The 26,367-nt window shown below is 39.9% G+C and overlaps 1 protein-coding gene across 1 annotated transcript; it reads left to right on the forward strand.

Moving 5' to 3' along the window:
* Window positions 1-175: 175 nt before the first annotated feature.
* LOC104076364 (peptidyl-prolyl cis-trans isomerase-like 2) lies at window positions 176-25,858 on the forward strand (the record flags this gene model as incomplete). The annotated part of the gene is given in 5 exon segments (XM_009577201.1): window positions 176-282; window positions 12,429-12,518; window positions 13,947-13,980; window positions 22,992-23,109; window positions 25,738-25,858. Coding segments are annotated over 5 exon segments (470 nt in total), but the record flags the coding sequence as incomplete, so codon positions are not given.
* Between the last annotated feature and the right edge of the window lie 509 nt (window positions 25,859-26,367).

The raw sequence follows: 26,367 nt of genomic DNA on the forward strand, positions 1-26,367 counted from the left end.
TCTTTTCCAACCTACACGATTCTATGGTTCTATGAATTGCAGAGTACAATCCCTGAAGACCCAGTACCCCAGGGGAAGAGGTCAGACAGTAGAATCTAGCAATTTTTCTGATGATTTCTAAAGATCAATGAGTAAGTTTCCAGAGAGCTAATTATTGTCTTTTGCTTTGATACAGCTGCTATTGAAGAAGATGTTGTGAGATACAAATACGTGAAGAAGAAGGGCTATGTGCGACTTCACACTAATAAAGGAGACCTAAACTTGGAGCTGCACTGTGATATGGTACTGTGTACCCCATAAGATGAATCTCTCTAGATAACGAACAGAATGGGAGCTGGCAATGGAAATGTCCAAAGAAAGGAATAGTGTTCAGTTGTAATAGATACAGATAAATAACTAGCTTTCAGTTGTTTTGGTGTGTTTTCATACATACACAAAACTCCATTGTAAAATGTATATATATTATTTTATATATTATACTACTATATGTATAAATGTTCTCTGTTAGTAGTCCCATACATTTTAGTGGACTACTTACAACATGTCAAGGTACCTGTTTAGAGCTTCAAAGGGTCAGGATTACAGTGACCCAAACAATGACAAGGAAGATAGAGAGAAAAAAGAAGGAACAGCACAGAGAAGAGAGAATAACGCAAGGTTACACAGCAGGTTACTGGCAGAACCAGGAAAAGAACCTCAGTGCAACTGAGAGCAGTCTGTCAGCCTGAGTACATGTAGTTAAGAACCCCAGAAATGGTTAGATTTGCTTCTAAATCCTGAGCTTTACAGAACAAACCTAAATGAAAACCTTAGAATATGTTTTTTACTTCCTGCTGTCTCAGTTTTTAAGGTTCAAGTTTTCAAACATCTTACCTCTGCCATTAAGAGGTAGATATTCATTTTAAAAAAACAACGGACTAGAGTTTTTTATAGTCAATACAGTCTGATTCTGGGGGAAATCTGTGGCTCTTAAAATAATAAACATGGTAAGACTTGTGATAGACGGATGAGTTGTGGCGACACTGATGTCTCAGACGTCACTGCTTACTAGTGTGCTGGCTTATTTATTTATACAACCACATCTATAAAAGGAAAAAAGTTTTCAATGTAAAAAGCCCAAACCTTCCATTGTTTACTGAGATTTTTATCTCAGGAGATTATAGGCCTGAAGGTAGATGTTTTAGGAAGTTGAAGGATGTGAATAGGGGTTTAAATGGTAAAACTTCTGCTTGTTGTGACCCTCAGAGAAGTTAAGGACAGTGGTGCTGGCTAGGCGCTGGGGTGTCCGGTGTGCATCCAGAGATGCACTGGGAGAATGCATCCTTTTTTGCCTGAGAGAAAGAAAAAGAAGCAAACAGGACAAGCCTGCTAGCTTTCCCTTCTCTTCCTTTCTCTTGCACGAGTAAGGAGCAAGATACGTGTAAACATCTCAAGCTGATCTATGGAAACAGTATGAGAACCTCCATAGCAGCGTGTCCTGCTAGTAATTCTGTAGGTCCCTATCATCCTTACAGGTGTTTTCCATGCTCTTAAATAGTAACACTATGTAATAAGGCAAAAAGCAGAGGATGTTAGTACAGCAATATTTGGGGGAAGCAGCAGAATGAGCAGATTGCATTGAATCATTTGTTTTGCCATATGTTCTCAAACTGGCTCCTGGCTAATGCAGGCTGATTGCAACTATTCTTAACAGTGTGGGTTTTTTGGCCACATGTGTGACCAGTGTCACTCAGTCCTGAGGACTCAGTCTCAGTTGCCCATTATAAACTTCCTGTATGATATCCATCGTGTTTTCTTTTTTCCAGATGAATCCCTATTCATCTCCCTTTCACACACACTGCTTCCTCATGTACACATTGGAAGTGTGCACTGTTTCACACAACCAGACCTGCTTGAACACTGGCCTCTAGCCATCTGTTTCTTTCATTTCTTTGTGTCGATTAAATCTGTGTGAATTAAGCAGACCTTTGGCACTGCAGAGGGGAAAAAAAAATATATATTTAGAATAAGTAGGAAAAACTTGCTGCTTTAAGGAGGTTTCCACCACATCCACTTTAGGTCATCATCCTCTGGTCTATTAAATCAGTTCTTCCGGGAGGCGCTTGTTTTTCTCCCTTTACTATATAAGGAGGTTGTGCTTCTAATTTTGGTTTTCCTGAATCACAGTGAGGTTAGGCATGTAAGGTAGCTCAGTGCAGGTAGAGCAAACATCTTACAAACATATAACACATATATAGGTCACAAACATATACACAGATCAGCTACAGTGGATCTATTGAGACTGCAAAGACAGACAGAAAATGGGGAAATGCCAAAATCAAGCCTTTCTAAACACTTCCAGTTTACCCTGCTTGTGAATATGCATGGTAATAGTCTTAATTAATCATATGGTGAATTTTTTATCAGCTCTCCTGGCTTATTCAGTGCACAAGCTAAACCAGTTCTGGGAGCTATTTGGAACTGTGTAGTGAAATGGTTTATCTGCAGGATTTGGTTTTCCTGCAGAAGTGTAGAATGTAGGTAAGGTCCTTGAATGCAATCAGGGGAACCAGACTGTATCATAATGCTTACCCAAATTAATGTTGCACAGGCTTTTTAGTGCCTGACTTTTCAGCCTTCGTGATTTTTTAACATAGCTGGCATGGGTAGTACCCTGGTTTTTCAGAAAGAAACGGAGAAACAAATTTCAGCCCACAGCACTGTATTGAGATCACCAGCAGATTTGGGGTCCCTGAATTCAACACACAGTTCTGTGCTACTTGAGTGAATGGGAGAGATGATAGCAGTGTTAGGTTGTCATTACTGTTTGAATTCAGCCAAAATATGTGTGATTTGGGGAATTCATACATCTGTTCTCTCTAGCAGTGCAACTGCAGGAGCAAGTATATGATTTATAAGCCATATTACTGTGGTGCTTAGCTTCTCTTTTTAAAGACCAAACACTGCCTGACCGGTTGTTGTCTTGACCTGACCACAGGCTCCTTTTTTTAATTACTGAGTGATATCCTGTGCTCTGGTTATTATGGAAGCCACCCTAGCAGTGATGGTATTTGCACAGTACTGCAAATACATGATTGTTAAATGCTTTAGGAAGCTTGAGGATGAAGTTGCTATATAAATATGACAAATGAATACCTGTGTCCAGAGGTAGGACTTGCAACATTCAAATTACATTTTAAAATAGTCTTACGGGTTAGATTTCAATATACACTTCGAGGTAAAGTCTTCTTGCTGAAATAGAGAACAGCAAGTGACATACTTGCTGTCTTAGAGTGTATGTCTGCTGAATCTTCAATTGTATTTTCAAGCCTATGGGCTGTCTATTTAAGCAAAATATTCTTGCAGGTGTGCTCTCAGCAGTCTCCTGTTCTTTCTTTCCCCTGTTTTTTGTGAACTGTCTGGCAGTATGAATTGTTTGGAGTTCAGTCTGTATGTACGCGTGGAAACTTTTGTTTAAAAATAAATCTAGGGATCTTCATACACTGGTACTTTAGGTGCCAATCAGTAAGATTGATAGTGATGAGATTCTTCCTAGCACCAAAAACCTAATCAAGAAATGTTTTGTATTGATCCAGGGGAGGAAATCAGTGCTGCGGTGTGATTGAAGTCATCAGTTACTTTGTGACAGAATTCAGAAAGAGAGCATGAAATAGGGCTAGAATCCAGGTATTTTCTGTGTTGGAAATCACTTGTTCAGAGCACCAGAAAACTTCACTTAGGTTCCAGAAAAATGATGCGTGGTGTAAGTCATTGACCTGAGAAAAGGCAATAAAGGCTTTGGAAGATAAGCTGGATATTTTTCCACTCTTTTGAATTTGTGCCTCAAATGAGCAAAGGTACACTACTGTTCTTTCTTTGCATCCTAGTGGTGTGCGTAGTGCTCTTTGTTGCCATTTGTTTTTCTCCTGTCGTCTTATCAGATACAGTATGTTCCTCCTGATGGGGACTAATCAGATGGCCATTTGTTAGGGACATTTTCCAGGAAGCTGAGTTCAGCTGGGCATAAGCAACATTTGTTGTATAGACTAATTGGAAACAAATTTACAAAAATTCTACTCACCAGAAGTAATTCTGGAAAGTACAGAAGATTTAACAGCTTCCAACAAGTGTTATTCTTTCAGCTCTAGTCTTATGCATCACCAAACAAATAAATTATGAAAAAATAACTGATGAAAGGCAATGAATGTCATTGGATTTCTTGTATTGTATTTACTGTGATTTTTCTAATCTCAAGTTCTTTTAGTTGCTTTAATCAGGATGCTGCTGGGAACAACTGTCTATGTCATCCGTGTGTATTCTGCTGTATTAGTGACTATAGTGATGCAGTTATACCTTGCAGGTGGTGGAGCAGCCTCTTAAGGCAGGGTGGAGGCAGACTCCTAGTCTCTGCACCTGTGAAAGGGAATAAAAATTCCTCCTTTTGCCTCTAGGTTGCTTTGAGGCTTTCTTGTTTAGTGTTTGTACTTTTTTATTTTCATTGTGCTATGGAAATTATACATATATAAAAATTTAACACTCCACAAGACCCTGTCAAAATGACGAACAGGAGATTTAGTGTACTATCTCCCTTCTCTCCTTTGTGAGTTCTCCTCGTACAGGTGGTCACTGTGGGGTAAGGATCTGGTGGTTAAACACATGCTGATAGTGGTAATTGAATACTAATCCCTAACTGCCACGGCAGTTTTTCTAAATTCGGCTGTCTCTCTCAGGTTTAATACTTTAAGGTTTAAGGGCAAGTTGGCGTAACAAAGAAGAATGTGAGATGGATTTCAAAGCTCCATCCAGCACTCCACAAATGCTTTTTGAGGTTTTAGGACCTGGCAAACTCTGCTTAATGATGATGTCTTGGCATAACTATCTGAAGAAGCCATTATTCTACAAACACTGATGTTTTAATCTTCTGAGGCCCTCTGACCTGTTAAATATGCCTGTGATCTATAAATGTGTAATCCAGCCCCTGGTCTTTGAAATCATCTTTCCTTTTGTGTGAGGGACTGTTCTGAAGATCAGAAGCCTGTAAACTTCTTATCCATTTCCAGTGGGAAAGAAGCGAGTTGCTGAAAAAATCCTTTGACATCCTGGCATGACGAGGTTCCCCAGTCTTCCTGAACCTCTCATTTTCTTTCTGATTTAGGCGTCCATTCTACTCACTTTCTGTCAGCGTAATTGTGGCACTGTCCGGCAAATAACTAGCTGGTGTTTTACCAGTGTCTTGTTCACTTAGTAATATGGTTGTAGGGATGAAGCACAGTGGTCTTGGCATGGTTGTAAATGGCTTATTTCGTTTTTTTTTATCAAAGTACGTCATTATAGGAAGAGCTGCAACTTTCAACTTCTAAAGTTCCTGTCAACAGAAACTAAATACAAACAAACAAAACTGTCCTTTTTGAGTAGGAGAACAGCTGGATAAAAATGTTTGTTGTTCCTGGTGTGTTTTTATCTCAAAGCGCTACAGTAGCAGACAGATCTATTGCTCTTCTTTGTGGTTGGGAGTGAAATGGCTCTGGGCGGCCATATTGATTAACAGGTGGTTGCTCTTAAGTGACTAAAAGCTAATATTTAAAATGTTTTTAACTTCGGGGGCAAAACACCCATGCTTGAGAAAGGAGAAACATTTTCATGCGAGGTGGTAGTAGCAAATGCTTTATCTGGATGCTGCCATCGTGCGCTTGTCCTCAGTGCTGTTCTGCAGCAGTGAAGAGGCAGTGGGAGTCCCCGATGTCCCCTGCTGCCTGTGTTTGAATAGGACATTCAATGTGGGGTTAAGGGAGGTGCTCAGCCACCTCCCCGTGAACCTCTCCCTGCACCGTGGGGCTTGCTGCCCTTGGCTGTCTGCACAGTTTCCTGGCAGCCTTTGGCCTTGGGTAATGGGTGGGAAGGCATTTTGCACATTTGGACCTTTCTACCTCCCCAGCCCCCCTGACAAGCTGGATCTGGGGAGGGAATCAATTGTTATTGGATTGTGTTGCTTGTTTTCTGACATTTGATGGTGCAGGCATCCCATACAGCTGCGTCTGCCACTTAGTGATCCCGAACCCAAGGATGAGGTGGGCGGTTTGGAGTTACACAGCTGCTGCTCTTCATCTTCCTCTGACACATTTCTTGTTTGTACTTTGGCTTCTCTGATGGGAGCAGGGTGACCTTGGGAGGCTGACAGCTACCAGAACTTCGCTGTCTGGTGTGGAAGTACTTACAGGTTGCATCTTCTGAAAAGGTGGAATTTATGTGCCAGCTGCAGACTGACGAAATGCCAGGGAGCCGCCGCGGGACCTGTGATACTCCAAGTTTTACAACTGCTGGAGGTTACTCAAGCAATTAAAGTTGTGCTCTCATTTAGACTGTACCTAGTGATGCTATGTTGTGCTTGCCGGCCCCATCCTCATCAGCACGCAGCCCTGCACTGCACTGTCTGACAAGCTCCTCAACCCTTGTGTGACTGACAAATTTGAGAGCGGAGGAGAGGATTGTTTTCTTTTCTACCACTGCAATAAATAAAAGTTAGAGGAAAAGTAATGGCTGCAGCTAGGGATGATGACTCTGCCTCTGGAGAGCTGGTAGTTAATATTGACAAATTAGATGAGTGAATTAGATGCCTTGTTTAACTTGAGTTGTGCTCAGCTAAACTGATTGATTGTCCCTGTATTTGCAAAAAAGTGAAAAATAAAGCTGGAGTATGTCATTTTTTTATTGGCATCTTGTCTAAGCTGAGCATCTTGCTTAGACTTTGAAAAAGTTTTCGGTAGCATCATTAATGTCAGTACTGTGGAAGAAATGGCTTTGAAAAGTGAAATTTAGCTGGAATCTTTGCTAAATAGCTAATTAAATTGTAGTGGGTTTCTGTGTAATGAGAATGCAATAATTCTGCTCTTTGTTCTAAGCAAACTTCGAGGCTTTGAGGTAGCAAAATAGGCAAATGTTTGCTATCAAGTCAGCAATCTATTACCTGAGGCATAGTTTGCTTGTTCTGATCCTTTTTAATATCAGCAAGAGTCTGGCCAAGTGTTTTACCCCACAGTGCCCTGATGCTTTCATCTCTCCCAGTGCTCTCTCACTGGAACTGCGCTCTTCTGATCATAGATCACAAATTGACCTGAGCGCGTTTGCTCACTGTATGACCAGATTGAGAATGGTGTCCCTTACGTGAACCGTGTCTTTTTTGAACTGAACCACCCTAGGCAGCTGTTGTTTGCCACCGTAACCTGTCACCAGCTCGACCCCTCTCACACGTAGGGGAAGTGTTAGCAGGAACGTGGAGCTGGCAGGGGGGTGATGTTCAGGTCTATAATAAATGTTTCTCCAGCTCAGGAAATGTCATGGGCTTCCCACAGTGAAATTCTCCCCGTGCTTTCACAGTGGGCTTTGTGGAGTTTGGGATTTTCTTGTCTCTCTTGTTCTGAAACAAATGGAGTGTGCTCCTAGTCCATTGGTGCAAAGTGAAGTAGGGTAGCTTAAATTGCCTTCCAGTACAGTATTAGGCATTGAAACGCACTAGAAACATTTATATATCCAGTTTCTTTCCATGACTTAGTGGAGGGAACAGACACTTGCACCTGATAGATGGTGATTCCTGAAATTGCTCCATTACAGTTGCCTCTGACTAAGCCCTAAAGAAAGCCAAGCTTTTATTAGGATGGGCTTTCCTGTGGGATGGGTGGGCTACTAGGACTGCAGATTGAAAAGCATGATGAGAATTGAGTTTAAACCTTACCAAATCACCTCTTTATGGGCTCAAGCATTAGAAGAGTTGCTAGAATGAACAATTAGAAGAGTGAAAATGCTCTATGTAAAAAAAAAAAAAAAAAAAAAAAAAAAAAACCAAACAACCAAACCCCAAAACCTTCTGTTAAAGCAAAACAAAATCCACCTTGCATTTTAAAGGAGGTCTATGTTAAAATTGCAGGCTTCGTTTGAAGCTTTAGAAATTTCCATCACTAGTTCACGCCTCTTAGTAGCCGGATTCTGGCATTTGTGTGATAAGATGAAGGCTGTAGAATCCAATTTTAATTTGTGAGGAACAAGCTTTTCATTATTTCAGATTATTTCTGCTTTGAAACAGAGGGTTAATGAGCATATATCAAGGCTCTGTAGTTTAGTGCAACTACTACAGTTCATCCAATTTAGAGAGACAAAAAGAAATAAAAGGGGAGTGGAATTAGCACAAGGAAATTATACAGATGTGCAAATGACAGCTTCTGAATGCTTAGTGAAATTTCTCTTCAAGGTTCATGCAGATCCTCTCAAGGGATATGGAGCATTTGGAAATGATTAGCTCTTCACATAGTAAAGCCTTCTTCCTCGCAGTCATGGCAACGACTCGGAAGCTCCTCTCTTTTCCCATCTCCCGTACCTTGGCAACAGGAGTGCTGCAGGTTTTTAATCTGCTTCTGGTTGGCTCTTCAGCTGCCTAACACAAATTGTAAGTTAAGGTAACTTTTACAAATGTGATAACCCATTTTAAGTGATGAGAAAGGAGAGCTGCAAACTGAGAAAGCAGATAGTGACCTGGCTTGGTTAGTCTTACCCCTCAGGTCTCGGGACGCAGCAAGAGAGGTTAATTTTTGGTTTGGAGCCACCCTTGCTGGCAAAAAGGAAACTAAAATTGGCTTGGTTAATACTGAAAAGGGGAACAAGATAAAATCTGCATTTTTTCTAGAACTTTATAGTAAGGACTCAGGGTTTTTTCTGTTTTGCTTTGTTTTTGTTAAATTTTATATTCCTTTCTTTAGTGTTTTTCCAGTATGCGTGATTTCACAATCAGCCTCTTGTCACTGTTGTGTTTGCATGTTCATAGCAGCAATCTCTTTTCAATTCTGAAATTTGTCCAGGCCTAGTAACTAGTAGTGTGCTGGTATTTCCATGTCGAATTACCTACTAAGTGTGTTAGCTAAATGGAGACTTAAACATAATTAGAAAACCATTGGGCTGTTTCCCCATTAAATATACACGTCTGAGGGCCAAGCAAAGCATTTGTGTTATCTTCTGGGATAAGTATTATTCTGGATTCCTGTCTCAAGCCATTTATTAAAATTTTACCACTTGTCTTGGGTGTGAATTTTCAACAGTTGAAAGACAGTTATCTGGCATCTACAAAATAAGTGGGGAGCATACTTGGACCAGGAGACTCATTTTGGTATAAATAAGTTGTGGTTTTTTTTTTTTTTCTTACTGTTTGTCATTCGGAGAGAAAAGTGTCTTTAAGTTGAAGGACATCATACAGAGACACGGTGTTCACTTATGTGATTCTAACTTGACTGAAGAAAAGGAGGACTTCTCAGGGCTATCCTACCACACTCTTCGGAGAGAAAAGCCTTCCACAGTTTTTAAATTTGAATTCTTAGGACTATCATTGTATCCTTCTCAGAAGATACTGCAGTAGATTTAAAACATAACCTTTTTTCTGTCGGTGGCTTTCAGATCAACAGGTTAACAAATTAAGGTGGCATTTTTCCCTTGACTTTCTTACGTATATGTCTAAGTCATAGTCAGCAGATTAAAATAATTTAAATAATTTCCTGCTTAATGTAAAAGGAATAAAGAGGGAGAAGTTAGCTGCTGCTGTTGAGGTCAATTTGAGACAAGAACAGTCAGAAGTACAAAAGAGCCTGGAGTCCATTGTCAATAATGAGGCAACAAGAAACCGGCGTTGCCTCCTACACTTCTGCATTTCCAGGTTGCCTTGACCATCCCTTCCTCCTTCAGAAATGGTGTGAGGCAAGTGGTGTGGAGGAAGTTTCTGAAGAAGTAGACAGTTTTGCATTCCAAGACTGCCAGGCTGACATCTTCCACAAGATCTTACACTCAAATAACAAAGTCAGGTTTGTTTATATGTATTTCTCATCAGCCTTTGTAGTTGGAACAAAGACTTCAAAGACCGGCTATGTTTGTATGGTCAATGCAGAATGTAACTTCATTATTTAGGATCTACACCTACCCCATTAACCTCGAGCCTTTTTCTCCTGCTTTGGACAGGATGCTGCTTAAAAAAGTCCCCGAAATGTACTTGGCAGTGTGAGATTTGGCAAGAACATTAACTGCTTTGAATAAATCAGATAATCTGAGCCAGATATTCTAGATCAACTGCATGACTGAAACTGGGGTTTATTACTGATAGAATGCAAACCTTTTTATTTGTGTCTACTAAAAAGCACTGTAAAAGGTAATGGTAATGTTGCTAAGGAACTGTTTACCTGCCAGATGTATCTGTATGATGCATGAGGTGACCATGGGAACCGATTTGGTGGCAATTATTTAAAGAAAACCTTGCAGTGAAATGATTATTGCATGTATACTAAATATTTCTGCAGTTGCATTTGAAAAGCTTGTTTCTGGGAAAAGATATAATAACTAGAAATCCATTTAGAGAGCAGGTTCAGCATAGGTCCTACATAAAAAATACATTACTAGAGCCCCTTTTTTAATGTATATTTTACAAATCACATTTTGAAAATAAATAGTGTATTTATTTTCTGTATAAATCTTTATTGGATATCAATGTTGTGCAAATTTAAAACGGTTTGGTATGTATTCCTAGGGGACTCAGTCTTTCACCTGATTTCATTTTTCTTAAAAAAATTAATTACAGGTTGCTGTATTCCCCCCAGAGAACTTATTAACTATGTCTCTCTCTCCAAAGAGTGCTTGGTTCTCATGAGATGAAGTGCCTTAGGCTAAAAGCTGCTGATTCCATTTCTGATTCATAAAGAAATTTTTTAAACTTACTCCTATCCTTACTGACATTTTTCATGAGTGGTAACTAATAGCACTATGTTAGGATCAAGGCTGTTACGATTTGTCTTATAAAGGAAGCATAAACTGCACAAAAGATTCTTTGGGGGTTGAATTTTACTTGAAAAGTTACATAGAAAGATTATTTTCAAGCATATATGTCCAATTCAAAGAAAAATTTTCAAATTTGCTATAAACATTGAAACTGTAGGAAAACCTCGTATTGCTTGAAACAATTGCCATTTTAACCCAGTAATGAATTATATAGGAAATCTGAGATAATAGCTGGTGTAAGATTGCATTAGAATTTGTTTATTTTTCCAGTTATGGCCCCGCTCACAACTGTCATCTATATCTGTGTAGAGTAATTAAGAAGGAATCATCATAAAGAATTTATAATGGCAGGTAGAGTTTGTTTGGATAATTAAGAGACATTTCAGTATCAAAAAAGAGGGGTGAGAATGATTGTGTTTCAGATGAGAAAATATAGAAAACTGAAGTTCTCTATGATTCCGGATGAATACTTTTGGATCTGCTTTTAGAAGGATAGAGGTTATTTAATCCTTAAATTATTGTAATTGGGCTTGCCTTATTTTTTTGCTTTTAAGTCATTGCAGGTTGCATGGCTCAGTCTCAGTCTGTCTCTCTGCAGCTCTCAGACCAAGAATGATGTCATACCAATGCAAAGTGAATCAGTGTCTTTTAGAAAAACGCTTCAAGTCTTGTGTGTGTTCATTTACAGACATCGCGACTCATGCTGGGGCTTTACTTGCAAGCACATATAAAAATAAGGATATTTTCAAGGCCTGTAACAAGTCAGATGAGTTAGATGTATTCTTTTGTAAAACTGGAATATATTTATGCACACAACCCACAGTAGGACTGGAAAACATGTCCAAGTATAGAAAACAGGCTGTTTCTGTTCTTGTATTTGTACATGTGAAGGTATTTTAGTATTGCAGAGAAGAGAATCTGTACAATTACAGTGGAAGGATAATTAGGTAGACAGTAAAGTTTTTCAGAAGGTACTGTTTGAATGCCATGGCTCATAAATTCAAATAAATAGCTTTAACTTGCACTATAAAAGCAAATTAGAAGTTGGCAATGTATTTAGTGTCTTTTTTTTTTTTTTTTAGGTTTTTGAGAACAAGTTGTCTTTTTTTCTTTTTTCTGTGGTTCAGTAACTTGTGGGGTCAGTCCCATTTTTAGTGGTGAAAAGGACCAAATGCTTCTCTCCCAATTAGCTTCAATGTGCTCACTTTGAAATAGTGGAGCAGAGAAGTCAGGTTCTTTCTTATTCTGGGAAATGAACTTTTTTCAGTGCTGGAAGTCCCCCTTTTTAACAGGATTATGATACACTGCTGGAGCTAAGTTAGTTACTTGAAAGTCTCTGAGCTTACCTGCTTTCACCATCATTATGTCTACTGGGAGCTCACGTTATCTGAGCTAGTGTTCAACACTTCTTTATGCTAATTGGAAGGTCTGGGTTTAATTTATTTAACACAGTGTGTGTCTCTCCAGTATACTTTAAAAGAGCATAGATTATATCTTTTTTCTGTAGGCAGAGGATCATTCCTCTTCAAGAGTCCTGCATGATTGCTTCTTTGCAAGGCACAAATGAAAAGTGATTCTTGTAAACAGTGTAGTGACCAATTTGATTTTCTAAAGGTATTGCTTAATTAGAACTTCCATTTGTCTTTCAGACACCCCGAACATGTGAAAACTTTATCAAATTGTGCAAGAAGAATTATTATGATGGAACAATTTTTCACAGATCAATTCGTAATTTTGTGGTGAGTATTGAACAAATCCTGTGTAATGCACAATATACGATGTCCTCAAAATACTTATTTACCTTAATTCAGTTTTAGTTTCTTCCATGCGTGACAGCTTGTAATAGATGTATATTAAATATACCATCAGAACTAGGATTATCCTAACTTACTAAATTTGTACTTACTAGTCTTAATAAGAACTGTCTCTGACTAATATTGTCACTTGGAGCATCACTGCATTTAGTAGTGCTTTTGCCGGTGTTCCAGACAAAGCCTTTGAGAGTCATTGCCTTGGCAAGGCTCTTGTTACCTTCCCCAAGCTGCGGGTGGGTGGTTAATGAACAGAAGGAGAGAGAGGAGGGAGAGAGAGAGAGAGAAATGCTAGTTTGGGTAAGTAATATTGTGGCCTGTTGAAATCCCATATAGATGAAACTTTAGAAAGCAGCTGAATTTCTGTTTCGGGCTGTGGTACTTGGATACTGTCAGATCATCCTCTCCTGAGTGTGCTCCAGGACTAGGCACCCAGGCTTTCTTTGTGAAGGAGTTAAAGAGCACCTAGTGAACCAGAAAGTTGACTTTAGTAGTCAAAGATCTTTATTTACATAGGTACGGTGCAGGCAGCTTAGGGTATTGTAGTAACTGTACTGTCCTGTAACTTCCTTTCAGAAGAATTAACAACCTGATCCTGAAGGCAGAGCACATCTTTCAGGAGACATCACTGAATGTTACATTCCACCTGGTCATCCTAAAAAAAGCTTTTTTTCTTTTGACAGCACTGTATATCTCAGTTCATAGTTAAACTCACCATTAAAATTGTGCTTGTGTGCTATTATTGTGAAAGTAGTCATGTCACGCTCCCTCTACTGGCATTAGAATATAGAATATTATTTCTGTAGATCCTGCATGTATATACAGTGATTAATTTTGTTGCTGAAAGATTGGTTTCACATGAGGATTTTCCCTACTGCAGATAGTGAGGGGGATACTGGGAAATACAGATTCAGATACAGAAAATATTCCATATTCCCTCATGTCTTGCCTTCCCATCATGGGGAGGATTGGTAGCAAAATGTAAAGACTTTTCAGTTCCAAAAGCAATGCATCATCAGTTAAAAAGCAGGTTACGACTCAGCACATAATAGAAAGGATGATCTCGTTAACCCATTTGAGACTGTTTATTTTCCCTATTTATCCACAAGAGACCTATTATTTTTATAAAACTGTCATTCTGCTCTTGGATAAGTAATGTAGGAGATGACAGCCAGCTGATAAAAGAAGCTCCAAATAAGTAATAATGGTTTCCTTGTTGCTAACTTGTCAACATGACACAATATAGAAGGAAGAAAATTGAGCAGAATTGGCTTTCGTGGCTTGTATGGCTTGTATTTAATGTCTTTCACATTACAGATATATATGTAACCTATTGATTTAATTTTAATTCTGCAGATCCAAGGAGGTGATCCAACTGGAACAGGAACAGGTAAGGCTGAGTTTGAATAAAGTAAACTGTTTTCACTTCATGCACTGTGGTGTTACATTTATTTCCAGACACCTTGTAGATTAAAATTCTCTAAATGATGATATGTGGTACACTATGAGTATTTCTACTTTAAAGCAGAGGTTTTATTGCTATATTTTTATGACCATTTTAACTATGCTTAAAATTTCATCCGATATATTCTCAGTCTAAAACTTGGGCACTCTTCCATGCAGAATTCTTGTTGGGTCTTTGCTTCCTTTTTCTTCCAGAAAACAAATAAATGAAAATTATAATGATTTTACAGCTGGCCTTCCAGGGCAAAGAACAAGGGAAGAAACACATTCATGCAAAGTTGCTTTCAAATTCAGTGTTAATTAAATACTTGAGACCTGCCTCGGAATTGGTGAATGGCCAGATACCATCTGTTCTCCCAGCTAGTTGCCTTGTAAAGCTCAAGCTGCTCTTTTTCTAACTTCTAGAGATCGCTGTTACTAAATTCTTCTGCCTGTTCTTTCTCTCTTAGTTGAAGATCTGCATAATAGTCGTATCAGAAATGGTCAGGAGACATAGCAGCTGAAGGGTCCTCAGAGCATTGCCCACCACAGTAGCTATGTCATGTAATACCTCTAGTTGCTGCTGTAAATTTGCTCATTTTCCACTTGCACCTTTTATCTACCCACTTGTAGATGTCACCAGCCTCCACAGCTCCTCGCCTGGTCCTGTGTGGTTCTGTGCATTTTTATTCTAGTTCATACATGTGTCACTTGTATATGCAAGCACTATGTTCTTCTGTGCGTGCTCACAGGTCCAAAAAAGATGCCTTTGTAGTTGTTAAATACTTTAGCTCTCTTTACTTTGTAAGTAATGTTAGCGTGAGTTGCCCAACAGCTTTTCTTCTACTGCATGCAGTAATCAACAGTTGCATACTCTAAGATTTGAGACTAGTTAAAGGTTCTGTGGTTTGATGGCAAAAGCCCATTAACAAGATTTGTTACCGTATATGCTTGGACTGTCAAAAGAAATGTGATTTGATTTTGTTGTGAGGAAAGTTTCGGTTCAAATCCCAAAAGACATAATTAGGAACATCTTTTAAAATGAGAAATTAAAGAGGTGTCAGGAGACGGGAGAAATTTAATGGGTTGACTCAGACACCTTTCACCCTTGTAGGGTGGAGTTCAGATCCTGCTGTGGAATGAAAATTATCTTGCTCGTGTCATTCTTGTCTCTATTTGTGCAAACGATAGAAGTATTCTAAGACAGCACAATTAACAGTTGGCAGAGGACTGCCAGTGCAGCTGCATTGAAGGTCAAGACTCAGCTCTACTGGCAAAGCAAGTAGGAAGTAAAATGCAAATAAGCCCATAGGAGAAAAAAACTCCTATGTATATTCTCTTATTTAAAAAAAGGAGTCTAATGACCTCTAGTCTTTTCCATCTTGTTTTCCTCCTTGTCATTCTTAATTAAATATTACTATATTGCAGGCGAGATGTCTTGCAAACATCTGTCAAGACTATTAAAGTTCTAATAAAATGGACAGCGTACAGATATGAATGTTGTGGATTTTTATACTGTTTGCAATTATTGTAGAGTCCAAACGATGCAGCTATCTTCTTTGCAAGTGAATGGTTTTTGGTTTTTGAAGACAGCTGAATTCTAGATATCCTTACTTAATCACTTACTGAATATGATAATATCACAAGAAAACGTTGTAAATGGACAGCCTGGTGGGCTACTAGATTTCTCTTGAACTGCCATGCCTGTGTGTTTAATACTTACTTAAATGAAGCTCTTAGACAGTTCACAGAGTGCAAGTAGTCTGTCAGGATTTGTTCCTGACTACCTGATAGATCCTGGGAATGTGAGGCAGGAATTTCACTTGTGTGCCTCAAGCCCCGTGCTGTAAGAAGGTGGCCAGACCTAAGGTGCCGTCTGGCTTTACGTTCTCCCCGCAGCAGCGCAGCCAGAGGAAGGTACAGCTTGGCAGCAGTGTAAGAACATGGCAAATGTAGTGATGCTCTCCTAGGCTCCCGTGGTGTAAAAATTTTGGTCCATTGGTTTGTGCATTATTAATGTGATCACAAGCATTCATATTAGGAAAGTGGAGTAAAGCACTGGAGTTCAGTACTTTGTACTTTTTTTACCTGGGTCTTGTATGTTATTTCCAGTATAAATTCCCTTTTTTATTTCTTCTGGCAGCTGGAAGGAATTTCAGTATTTCTTTGACTCACTGCTTCTTAGGGGGGTAAAAAAAAAAAAAAGCATCTTTGAAAGCTAAAACGTCCTTAAGATTTAATGGTCTTTAGAGGTTTACTGGGGGAGTAAATAACTTGACTTCTGTAATATCAGAGAAGCATATGAGAGTAGAACAGGGCTTTCTTCCCAGGTATTTCAGTGGGCAACAGGGAAGACTATTTGGAGGTTACCTGTTAAACGTCAATATTTTAAACTGCCAGAATTGTTTCTGTTAGAGCCTTTTGTAGGAAGGCTTCAGAAAAAAAGAACATTCTTTGTTTCCTCTTCCACATAGAACCTTCTGCTTTAACTGAAATTTTCTGGGTAAGAGGTTTGGAATGGTTTTTTGTTTCTTTGTTTGTTTGTTTAAAAAAACCCCACCTTTTCCAAACTGATCTGTAGAAGGTGCCTTAAGCCTGTATATACTTTTGTTTTATATTTATTTAATTATTGCTGTTCATCAGCTCAGGAACTAGAACAGACTTGTTCAAAAATCTTCCCACCATTTGGTTTCTGTCATCTGACATTCATCCCATGTTCAGCAACAGGTGTCAGGTTTATGGTTGCAACACCCAAATGCTTAGATGATCACCCACTCCATTGCTAACTAAGCCCAGCACTTTTCGGCTTCTGGGTGGATTTGGGCACATTCAGTTCAACATGACGTGAGGTGACATGTCATAGGTACATAGACTGCAACTGTGCTCTTGGCTCACCTGGATAAGTGTGCTTGTGTTTTGGAAACATTTCACAGATGTAAAATGCTAAGTTGGTTGTCACTGATTGTCCACTTCCACGGCTACTCTGGCTGAACAGTCCTACCTGTAAGCAGCACTGATCCTTATTTCTTTTTTATTTGTTATTCAGCACCCCGATATATCCTTTTTGAGTCTCTTGTTAGGCTGTCATAAAAATAACTGTGACCCAGCAGACACGTGAAGGACAACTGATTCCTGGTACTCAGCAGTTAACCTTGGGATGGAGGAGGGTGGAAATTAGCATTACGGCATCTAGAAGTTGAGATACCACACTGGGAAAAGAGTGGGGAATGGAGTTTTACCTTGGCTTAGCTGGCAGACCTGCATTGCCAAAGCAGTTAAGATATACAGTCCTGTAAGGTTGACACTGATTTAGAGAACCAAACTAATTTTCTACAGCCTTCAACTTAATGTTTCATAAGACTACTGGGAGAAATTTTATTGTGCTGCAGCAGCTTCTTTCTTTTCTAACAAAATAACCACCCATAGAGGCAATATTCAGAGCAATAAGCTGAGTCATGGTCATTCTTTGTAATGATTAATTATTTGAAAATGAATTTTAGATTTGTGATGTATCTCTTTTCCTGCTGTTCATAACAACTAAGTGGTTGAACATTGTGAGTAATTCTGTCTAACTCATGCTAGTGCAAGTGGAGCAGCTGCTTTGTATTTTCAGTGTTCCAAATAATAGAAAATTTGCATGTAGGAAAAATAGGTTTAATATTCTAAACGCTTCGTATGAAAAAGGGAAAACGATACGCAAAGCATCACATTTTGAAAGTGGCACAGGCATTTTTCAGCTACTCTTACTTGCAACCTGCTGGAAGGTCTCATGAATCGGCTTGTGTGTGCCTCTGTCCATTTGTGAATCCAGGAGGACACAAAGGAGGCATGTAATAGCTGTAAAAGTCCAAGATAAAATACCACTGGTAGATAGGCATTGCATTTTTGTTGGCAACGAGCACAGCAAAGGACTTTTTTTCCACTCCTCTGAGCTGTCAATAGCAAAGGGACCATGGACAAACGTGGTCAGTTCTGCAATGTGATTTCCTAACAAGGCAAGTTCCTAAAATGTAACAGGTTTTAGGGCCCCTTTTCTTGCATGATTGAAGCTCAGCAAAAGGACAAGAGCAAGACCTTTTTATCTAGCAATATACTCCTTTTAGATTGCAGCCCCTCTGAAAATCCAGCCTCTGGTATGTGGGGTTAAAAGTACTGTGTCCTCTTATCTGAAGGGAGAGAAGCACTTACTGGCTGAGCTAAGGCTTTCATGTTTGCAAAATGATTCAAGAATCTCACTTGGAAAGCTCTGTAGAAGTGTCAGATGTTATTATGTACCTCGTTGTTCCAAATGACAAGAAGAAAATTACAGAAAGTAAGCCATCATTTTTGTGAATCAGAGCACTCCCACTTCCTTATCACTGCTTAGCAATTTTTATGCCAGAAAAAGGAAGGATTTATTTAAAATCACAACTGTCATGAATGATGATTCCCAGCCCACACCTGGCTTTTGGAATGCTACATTTCTGAAGCTTTAGGTGCATCTCTCAGCTTTTTGCAAGAAAGTTGTACAACTTCTGTAATTTTACCTAAAAAATTACTTTCTGAAAAAAAATGCCTTTAGAAAGGAGCAAAGACTACAAAAGAGTAAGCTGTTTTAGTTCAAAAGACAATCTGAAAACGTGGCTTTTTTATGTATAGTTGCTAATGCATGATTGCTTCAGATGTCAGTTTAGATCTCTTCACCTTTTCACTATCAGCACAAGATGCAGATACGAGACTGAATAACTAACTGTGCTTCAGTTACAAGCTAAATATATCTTGCCACTCCGGATAGCCATGGAAATGATGAATACAGTCTAATTTTTTCTGTGAGCTATGTGGTCTGTTTGGTTTCATCTCTCTGTGAGAATTAGGTAAACACCTCTTTAATTTAAGAGAATTTTTCTCTTTTATAAAAAATGGGGGGAAGCGGCTCCCAGCTGCCTTCAGCTTTGAATCTTGGGTGTCTGGGTAGGCAAGTGAGTTTTATTTTACAGAACGGTGAAAAAACTCTTTCTGGCTCCTGAAGGCTTTGACATTGTACAGGTTAAATGCTGTTAGAAGGCCAGCATATTGCAGCGGCAGATCTCAAGTACATTTCCAGCTTTGTGCAAACAGGAGACCCCCACGTGCAGGGTTATAAGCACTGCTCTATTTCGCACTCCCAGCACCAATCCAGCCAGTGGCAGTACCTGCCTGGGGCCATGTCTGCTGCAATGTGAACTCCTCTGATTTTTAGCACAAAGCCCCCAGAATTTTTTTCCAGCACTTTTTGTAATAGGATCTCAGAAACATTTGCAAGTCCAGTAGGCACACAGCTCCACTTTGACGGAAGATAATCTTATCAGGGAGTAAGCTGAGAGGAAGGTGAAGTGACAGGCAGTGCTGCCCGCTGTGAATCTAACACCCAGAGTCAATTCTTGTTTTCCATTGTAGGCTAGTACGTCAGCATTGGGGTGAGGTTTTTGCATCATCGTGACTCCATATATAGTCAGCAGTGATCTGAGTGCTTTCAGAGGAAGATATGGGGAATATAAGGAGGAGCCGCCTCTCTTTATGGCATATGCCAGGAGTGTAACACGAGAGGGCTAGAGCTAGGCTGCGACGGTCCCACCTCCTCTCTCCATCTGCGTCCATTCTGCTTTCAGAAAATGAGGAAGAGGGCACAGCCACCCCTCCCAGCCGCGTCGAGAATAAACACAGTAAAATCTGCTAGATACTTCTGAATGCCTCATAATTTTTAGTGGTAGGTTTGGAGCCTGTGACTGACTTTCCCAAGTTTACATTGAGCTCTACCGTAGAGAGTAAAATGCAAGAATCTAAAATCCCTGTTCCAGACCCTCCTGGCTGAGCATTAGGCACTGTGCTGCCATGGCAGTAGACTAATGAGGGATCTGTACTTAATCTTCAGAGAGAAAGTGATTCTGGGTTTCAGTAATTAAAAAAATGTATACATTTAACTCGCCATCTTCTGGCTTGCTCTGTCTGGTCCTGCTTCAAGCAGATACTTGAAGCCTGGAACAATTCCAGAGGTTAGCAGGAGTTTGACAAACAGCACGTTCAGGCTATTTTTAATCTAAGGAGAATACTTTTGGGTTTTTCCTTTTTTAAAAAAAAAAAGTATTCTCTTTAAATTAAAAATTTGGTTTTTTTCTTTAAAAAAACCAAGAAGAAACCCCAAACCGTTCCTGTACTGCTCTCTGCCTGCCTGTGCAGCGTCTCCACCGCCCCTTGCCGGTCCGTGCTGCCAGGCCTCTGCAGACACTTCAGCTATGTTCTTTACAGGACGTCTGGCCTTTTGGGCAAATGCTGTACAGGCCATTCTCTGTTCTTGCTGCAGCTCCCGGGCAGACAGAATTAGCCTTGGAAACAGCTGTATGGCAGACAGAGAGGGAAGCAGGGACTGGATCTCATGCTGTAACTATCTACTAAAATATTAGCATTTATTTCCAGAGAACTGGAATGAACCAAAGTTAGCCTTCATGCATATGAGATTAATTCTGACCTGCAGTGCATGATCTGAAATGAAATAATACAAAAACAAATATTCCGAAACCTAAAGATCATGGCTCATTGCTCCTGTCTGCAAGCTCTTGGGTCTGGTTGCTTGTTGCGCCAGAAAGAGAGAGTCTCTCCGTCATTCACAATTTTTCTCTTTCCTTTTGAATTATTTTTCTGACCAGTGAAGGCTTCAGGGTTGATTCCAGTCTCTTTCAGCAGCTTGACAACGCTGTAATTCCGGCATGAGCTGGAAGCATATGAAGGGTGTGAGGGACTCCGTGGTTTGGCCCCTTGCTGCTGTGTACCGTCTCAGCATGGGTTGTGTTCATGTTTGCATGTCACCTGAAAATTTTAGACAGCAAAACTCCTCTAGGTTAGGACTCGTAGCAAGTGCATCTGCTTTACAAATAATTAGGAGTTCCTTCAAGAGATCCTTTGAAGCAAAATTATGTATTTCTCTAAGGGAAGTCCAAGTGAAGTTTGTTCCTCAGGTGCAAAGAGCTCTGGCCGTGGCCGAGAGCAGAAGTGCGGGGCCTGAAGCAATGGCAGCGCCGCGGCGTGGCAGCGCGGGCAGGGAGCCCGTCCTCGGTGCTGCCCCGCCAGGCCAGATGGAAGTGGAAAGGTGAAAACTGTGAAAGGCAAAGAGGGAAGGAGAAATGGTGCGCAGAGCGTAGTGCTGTTGATGGGCAGTGGGTCTGCAGGCTTTGCAGGTGTGTTTCTGGTTTCGGGCAGCACCTGTTGGCGTGGAGCCTCGCTATATTCTGAGCGTAACTTGTTTATTTACTAACCTACAAGAACTTTGTTTTTCTGAACAAGCTAGGTAACAGGCAATGCACAAGTAACCTCTCTTAGCAAATAGGAACATAAGGAGATTCGTTAGCAAAGAAAAATACTGGCTTCTGGTAAGGCATTTTCTAATAGGTTGATTTGGCTAGAATAGCTAGGTCTTGGATTCATCTTCAAGGCAGTAGAGCTGGCCGCAGCTGTACTGCATCCCTTTCACCTGCTACTGGAAGAGATTGGCATATGCGATCAAGCTGATGTAATTTAGCTGATCTTAAAATATTCAATAGCCAAAGATTGCTGAAGCAATCTCTCTTCCTCTACTCCTGATTACAGAAAATCCCTACAGGGTTTGTTCCCTTTTGCTGCTTCTTGTCAAATTGCAGAGCAGGCAACGCTCAACTCATTAATAGGTCTTTTGAACATGATTAATTGGGTTTTTAAGTGGGTCAGTTTCTTCCAAAATTTCTTGCTTACTTAGTTCCATTTGCACTTGCAGCTGTCCACGGGTGATGCTTTGTTTTCGTGGTATCATGTGAAACTCTTTTCTCATTTGATGCACTCTTGTGATTTTCTATATAAGGTTTTCAGTAGGAGCCTGTTTTATTCCTCAGTTTTATTTGCTGCTTGCCTGTGCAGTCGTATCATCAAATTGCTTTTCTGTATTACATGTGCAAATAGCCATTGAGCGCCGCAGATCCTTTACTGACCTCCTGCTTTGCAAGTGATACAGTTACTGTGGAGGATTCTTGAGCCAATTCTGCAGATGGACCAGTCTTGCTGCCTGTTTGGATAGTTTTGTTTGTTTTATTTTTAATACTATCCTAAGGTGAAATTTTTTTTTTCATGGTTTGTCAAACAAGATTATGGATTTGACTGTAAAACTATGACTCATCTCAGCCTTCATTTTTCTTATTAAGAATGATCCTGGAAGAAAGTGCAAATGAAAATGTCAGATCTTTCATAAATAATGTAAAAATGACAGCCAGGAGGAGACGTCTCCCAGACCCTCTTTCTATCCACAGACACAGAAAAGAAATTGGTTTTGGAGGGCTGGGTCTGCGGCTTGTGCAAAGTTTTATCATCCTTTTGACTTTATTGCTTTTAAGTGTTTACATCATCCAGGTATCTAGTCCAAATATCTAATTTTTGCCTTTTATTTTGGAGGAATATATATCATCATTCTTCATTGTTTAGCCAGGAATTAAGCATTTGAGCTTACAGCTCTTATTCTTAGTTGATTCTAAAAACGTGTTTCATCTCCCTGATCTTTTATTTCCAGAAGCAATGCTATATCCAGAGTGGAATTAAACCAGTAATTCTTTGCTCTATGTTTTCTCAGGAAGCCACTTTTAAAGATTTAATGTCTCAGAAAAAAAAAATTATGGTGGACCAGCAGTAAAAAATTAAATCCTTGACAGTTCTTCAGCACATGGTATATAATGCTGTTGATAAACAGTCTGGTCTGCTGCAGTTGATGGTGGGGGGGCACAGAATTGTGTTGCCAGTTACAAACATCTGATTTCAAGGGCATGCTCAAATACTAGCCTAGTGATAGGGATGAGGTAAGAATATATTATACACGTAGTGATCAGAAGTGCCAGAAAGCTTGAATTTAATGTCAGTGCCTGTTACGAAATGTAGTGGGAAAGTAATGAAAACAAACATTTTTTCTATCATCTTTTCTCTTTTAAGGCGGAGAATCTTACTGGGGAAAACCTTTCAAAGATGAATTTAGGCCCAATTTGTCCCATACGGGACGTGGTGTTCTTAGTATGGCCAATTCGGGACCCAACACAAACAAATCGCAGTTGTAAGTAGTCACTTGCTTTTTGTGTTTTATTGTTTCCCTCTAGACATTGTGTCTTACTCTGTTAAGAAAACAAATGACATTTTATGAGCTACTCTTTAAAGTTCAGTCAAGTGAAATATTCTGTCGAGTGCTGCATATTGCAATCAGGATAGCTACAGCTGCTGTTACCCGATCTAAGAACAAAGTGAAGCATGGCAAGAAGACCTGTAGGTTCTTTACATCATCATTAATTTGTCTTTTCTGTTTTTATGATTTGAAGTTTTTGTTCATTTTTGTCAGTGTCCCCCCCACTGTTTTCCCTGTGAGATCATTACACCTCTCCACTCTGTTTAAATTTAACCCCGTATTGAACTTTTTGAAAGGGCTTAATGAAATGAAACATACACTCTATGGAAATGTTGCTTCCTTTTACTTGCCCGATTTTAAATAAAGAGAACAGTTCTGCACTGTTGAAATGTGTAGAACCCAGACGTGGCAGAGTGCAGAATCTGGGATTGAGAATTACTTGTTTTCCAGTGTACAAAAGCAGAATGAAGACTAAAATGAGGAAAAAATGAAGAAGCAGGAGAAACAACACATGAAATTTAAAGATACTGAAGTTGTAATAACCTTCTTTATGTGTAACATTACTACGGGTGTTTGCCTGCAGTCTTTTGAAAATGTTCTGTGTCCCTTTGAGCCAACTATTTATTAGTTGCTCGCTAAGTACTGCAATAGAAAAAAGTTGTACTTTTATTGGGAGCCTCAGGAAAGAGCGAGTGTGTGTGTGTCCAGTACTGTGTGTTGGGACTGGGGAGGGAGGGAGGAGGTTCTTGGTGTTGGTCTTCATGATGCTGAGTAGTATTATGGCTTGTAAACTGTGCAGTAGTGTGGTTAGCTTTAATTAAACGCAAGTGCTTGTCTTAGGGCCTTTAATAGGCTTACTCACGTACTTAAGGCTAAACACGTTGGGCAGTTTGCAGGATCAAGTTGCTGTAGAGCTTATTTTGGATTTGAATGTTATTGCCAGCACTCAGGTGCTAAATTAGGGGAGAGTAGAGGCTTGCTTTTTTTTTTTTAAAAAAAAAAAGGATTCTAGAAACAGAAGTTAGAGACAGTTCATGAGTGATGTGCCATATTGAGTCACATCATCTGCTGCTGTAAATGTGATGGTATGTTTCCCTAAAATTTGCAAATGAAATATGAAATTCCTTTATATGTGAAGTCCTTGAGAGACTCCAGCTGCCCATATTTATAAAACTTCCTAGGCAGTGTTTAGAGACTTCTGGCAATGTTGTGACCTTAGGAACTGGGTGAATAGCTTTCCCATAGGTGATAGACGCTGAACTGCAGAGTGAGCTGGGTCTCCTGTATAAGGTGATGCTCAAATAATGCCCAGGGCTTCTCCTCTGGGATCATCCTGAGTTATGTTAATTCCATTGTCCTTAGTTTTATTTTGACTGCAGTGATGGATGAGAAGCTTTCTCTGTGTATTTGCTACTGCTCAGATTTTTTTCTATTGCAATGCTACATAACTGACCACTTGATAACCTTAAGTATTTGATATCTGGGAATAAGCTGGTGCAAAGAACCCATGCACAAGGCTAAGTTGTAATGTTTGCCCTGTGTAGGAGTTTGCATTCTGCACAGCATCTCAGAGCTTTCCTAGGGCAAGCTACGTCTTAATAGATCGTCTGGCAGATTGCAGCCCCTCCTATTTGCAATCATATAACTTCCTGAGGCAGTTGCTTATATGGAAAAGTGCTTTTGGAATGCTTATGTATTTTTAGCTGTCTCTAATGTAGTGTAACAGATGGAGACAGGGAGGAGAGCCAGCAGTGCATGTCCAGCCAAGATGGGCCATCATGGTCTGCAGACCACAGTGTGGAAACCTCTGGCTCATATGCTTGTAGTTCAAGTCTTCCAAAGAAGCGTTATGCTTTAGAGAAAGGTTTTAGTAGTAAAGGTTGCTTTGGATTTGGTATTTTAGTTCCCATGTTTAAGTTTAAAAATACAACCCTGAAAATTAAAAATCCAACTAATTAAAAATTAAAAATCCAAGTTTCACAGGTTTTCGTTACTTTTGACACTTTGAAGTATTCTGCCATTTTTGTATCCGAAGCACAAATTTGCTCTGTCCAGAGGAGAAATGGATCACCGACAGGCCAATGTAATGGAAGAGAAATGCAAAAAGTAAATACCCTAAAAGATAGACGTTTACACTGGCAGAGGGCTGTTGTGTTAAATAACTATTTGCTGGATACGAGCTCCCAATCATGCACAAGAAATGTACTTCTCGAGCAGGACGCACGTCTCCCTGTCCTGCACAAGCTTCCCGGGGCCTGCCTGGCCGAGGAGGCAGATGCTCACATTAATTTTGGACTTTGTGCAAGTCACCATGCTTGGAGTACTGTTTAGGGATGTTAGTAAACGGGAAGTCAAAACTCCAGAAATCCAAGACGAAACCCACAAAACAGAGGAGTTAAAGGATGTTTGGCCAGCAGGCCTCCCAGAGAGGAGGCAGAGAGGGAGAGGGGCTTGTCTTCTCTCAGAGAGCTGTTGCATACAATCTCTGTTTTTAAGCGTTACTGGCTGTTGTTGAGTGTCAATGAGATAATATGCTAACTGGTATGTCTTTATTCCTTCCAGCTTCATCACATTCCGCTCTTGTGCATATCTGGACAAGAAGCATACAGTTTTTGGAAGGTAAGTGAAGGGTATAATGAACAGCAGTATAGCAGACATGCTCTCCTGTGTGTCTGAAGCCTGAAGAGAAGAATCTAGTGACTCTTGCAATTGAACTGGAGCAAAATCCTAGCTCATAATCCAGTTCTCCTGGTCATGCATAGGTGGCCAACATCGCATCAGTCATCAGACTCTGTCTTTTTTCCTCCTTCCATCGCTGTAAGTTGCCTTACTTCCCTTCTGTGGGTGGCCCTCCAGGGAGTCATGAACAAAGTAATCATCATCCTGTAACCAACCATGTTAATATTTGTGCATGCTAATTGCTGGGACACAAGAGATTACCTCTTCAACACTGCTTTCATCTCTTATGAGCTGTCAACCGGAAAATTAGTCATGACAGGGCTGGTCTTCATCATGACATAGAACATAGAGCTTCTGCATAGGTTAGGTCTTTTGGCCCTTTTTATTCTTTTTTATTCTAGTCTTCTTTTCTTTTACTCCTGACAATTATCATCGGTATAAAATCTGTATGTTTGTGTGCTTCTGTGTGTGTACATACATACATGTTTGTGTGTGTGTGTGTGTGTGTATATA

The sequence above is a fragment of the Fulmarus glacialis genome, unplaced genomic scaffold (assembly GCF_000690835.1).
Source record: "Fulmarus glacialis isolate BGI_N327 unplaced genomic scaffold, ASM69083v1 scaffold36484, whole genome shotgun sequence".
NCBI lineage: Eukaryota > Metazoa > Chordata > Aves > Procellariiformes > Procellariidae > Fulmarus > Fulmarus glacialis.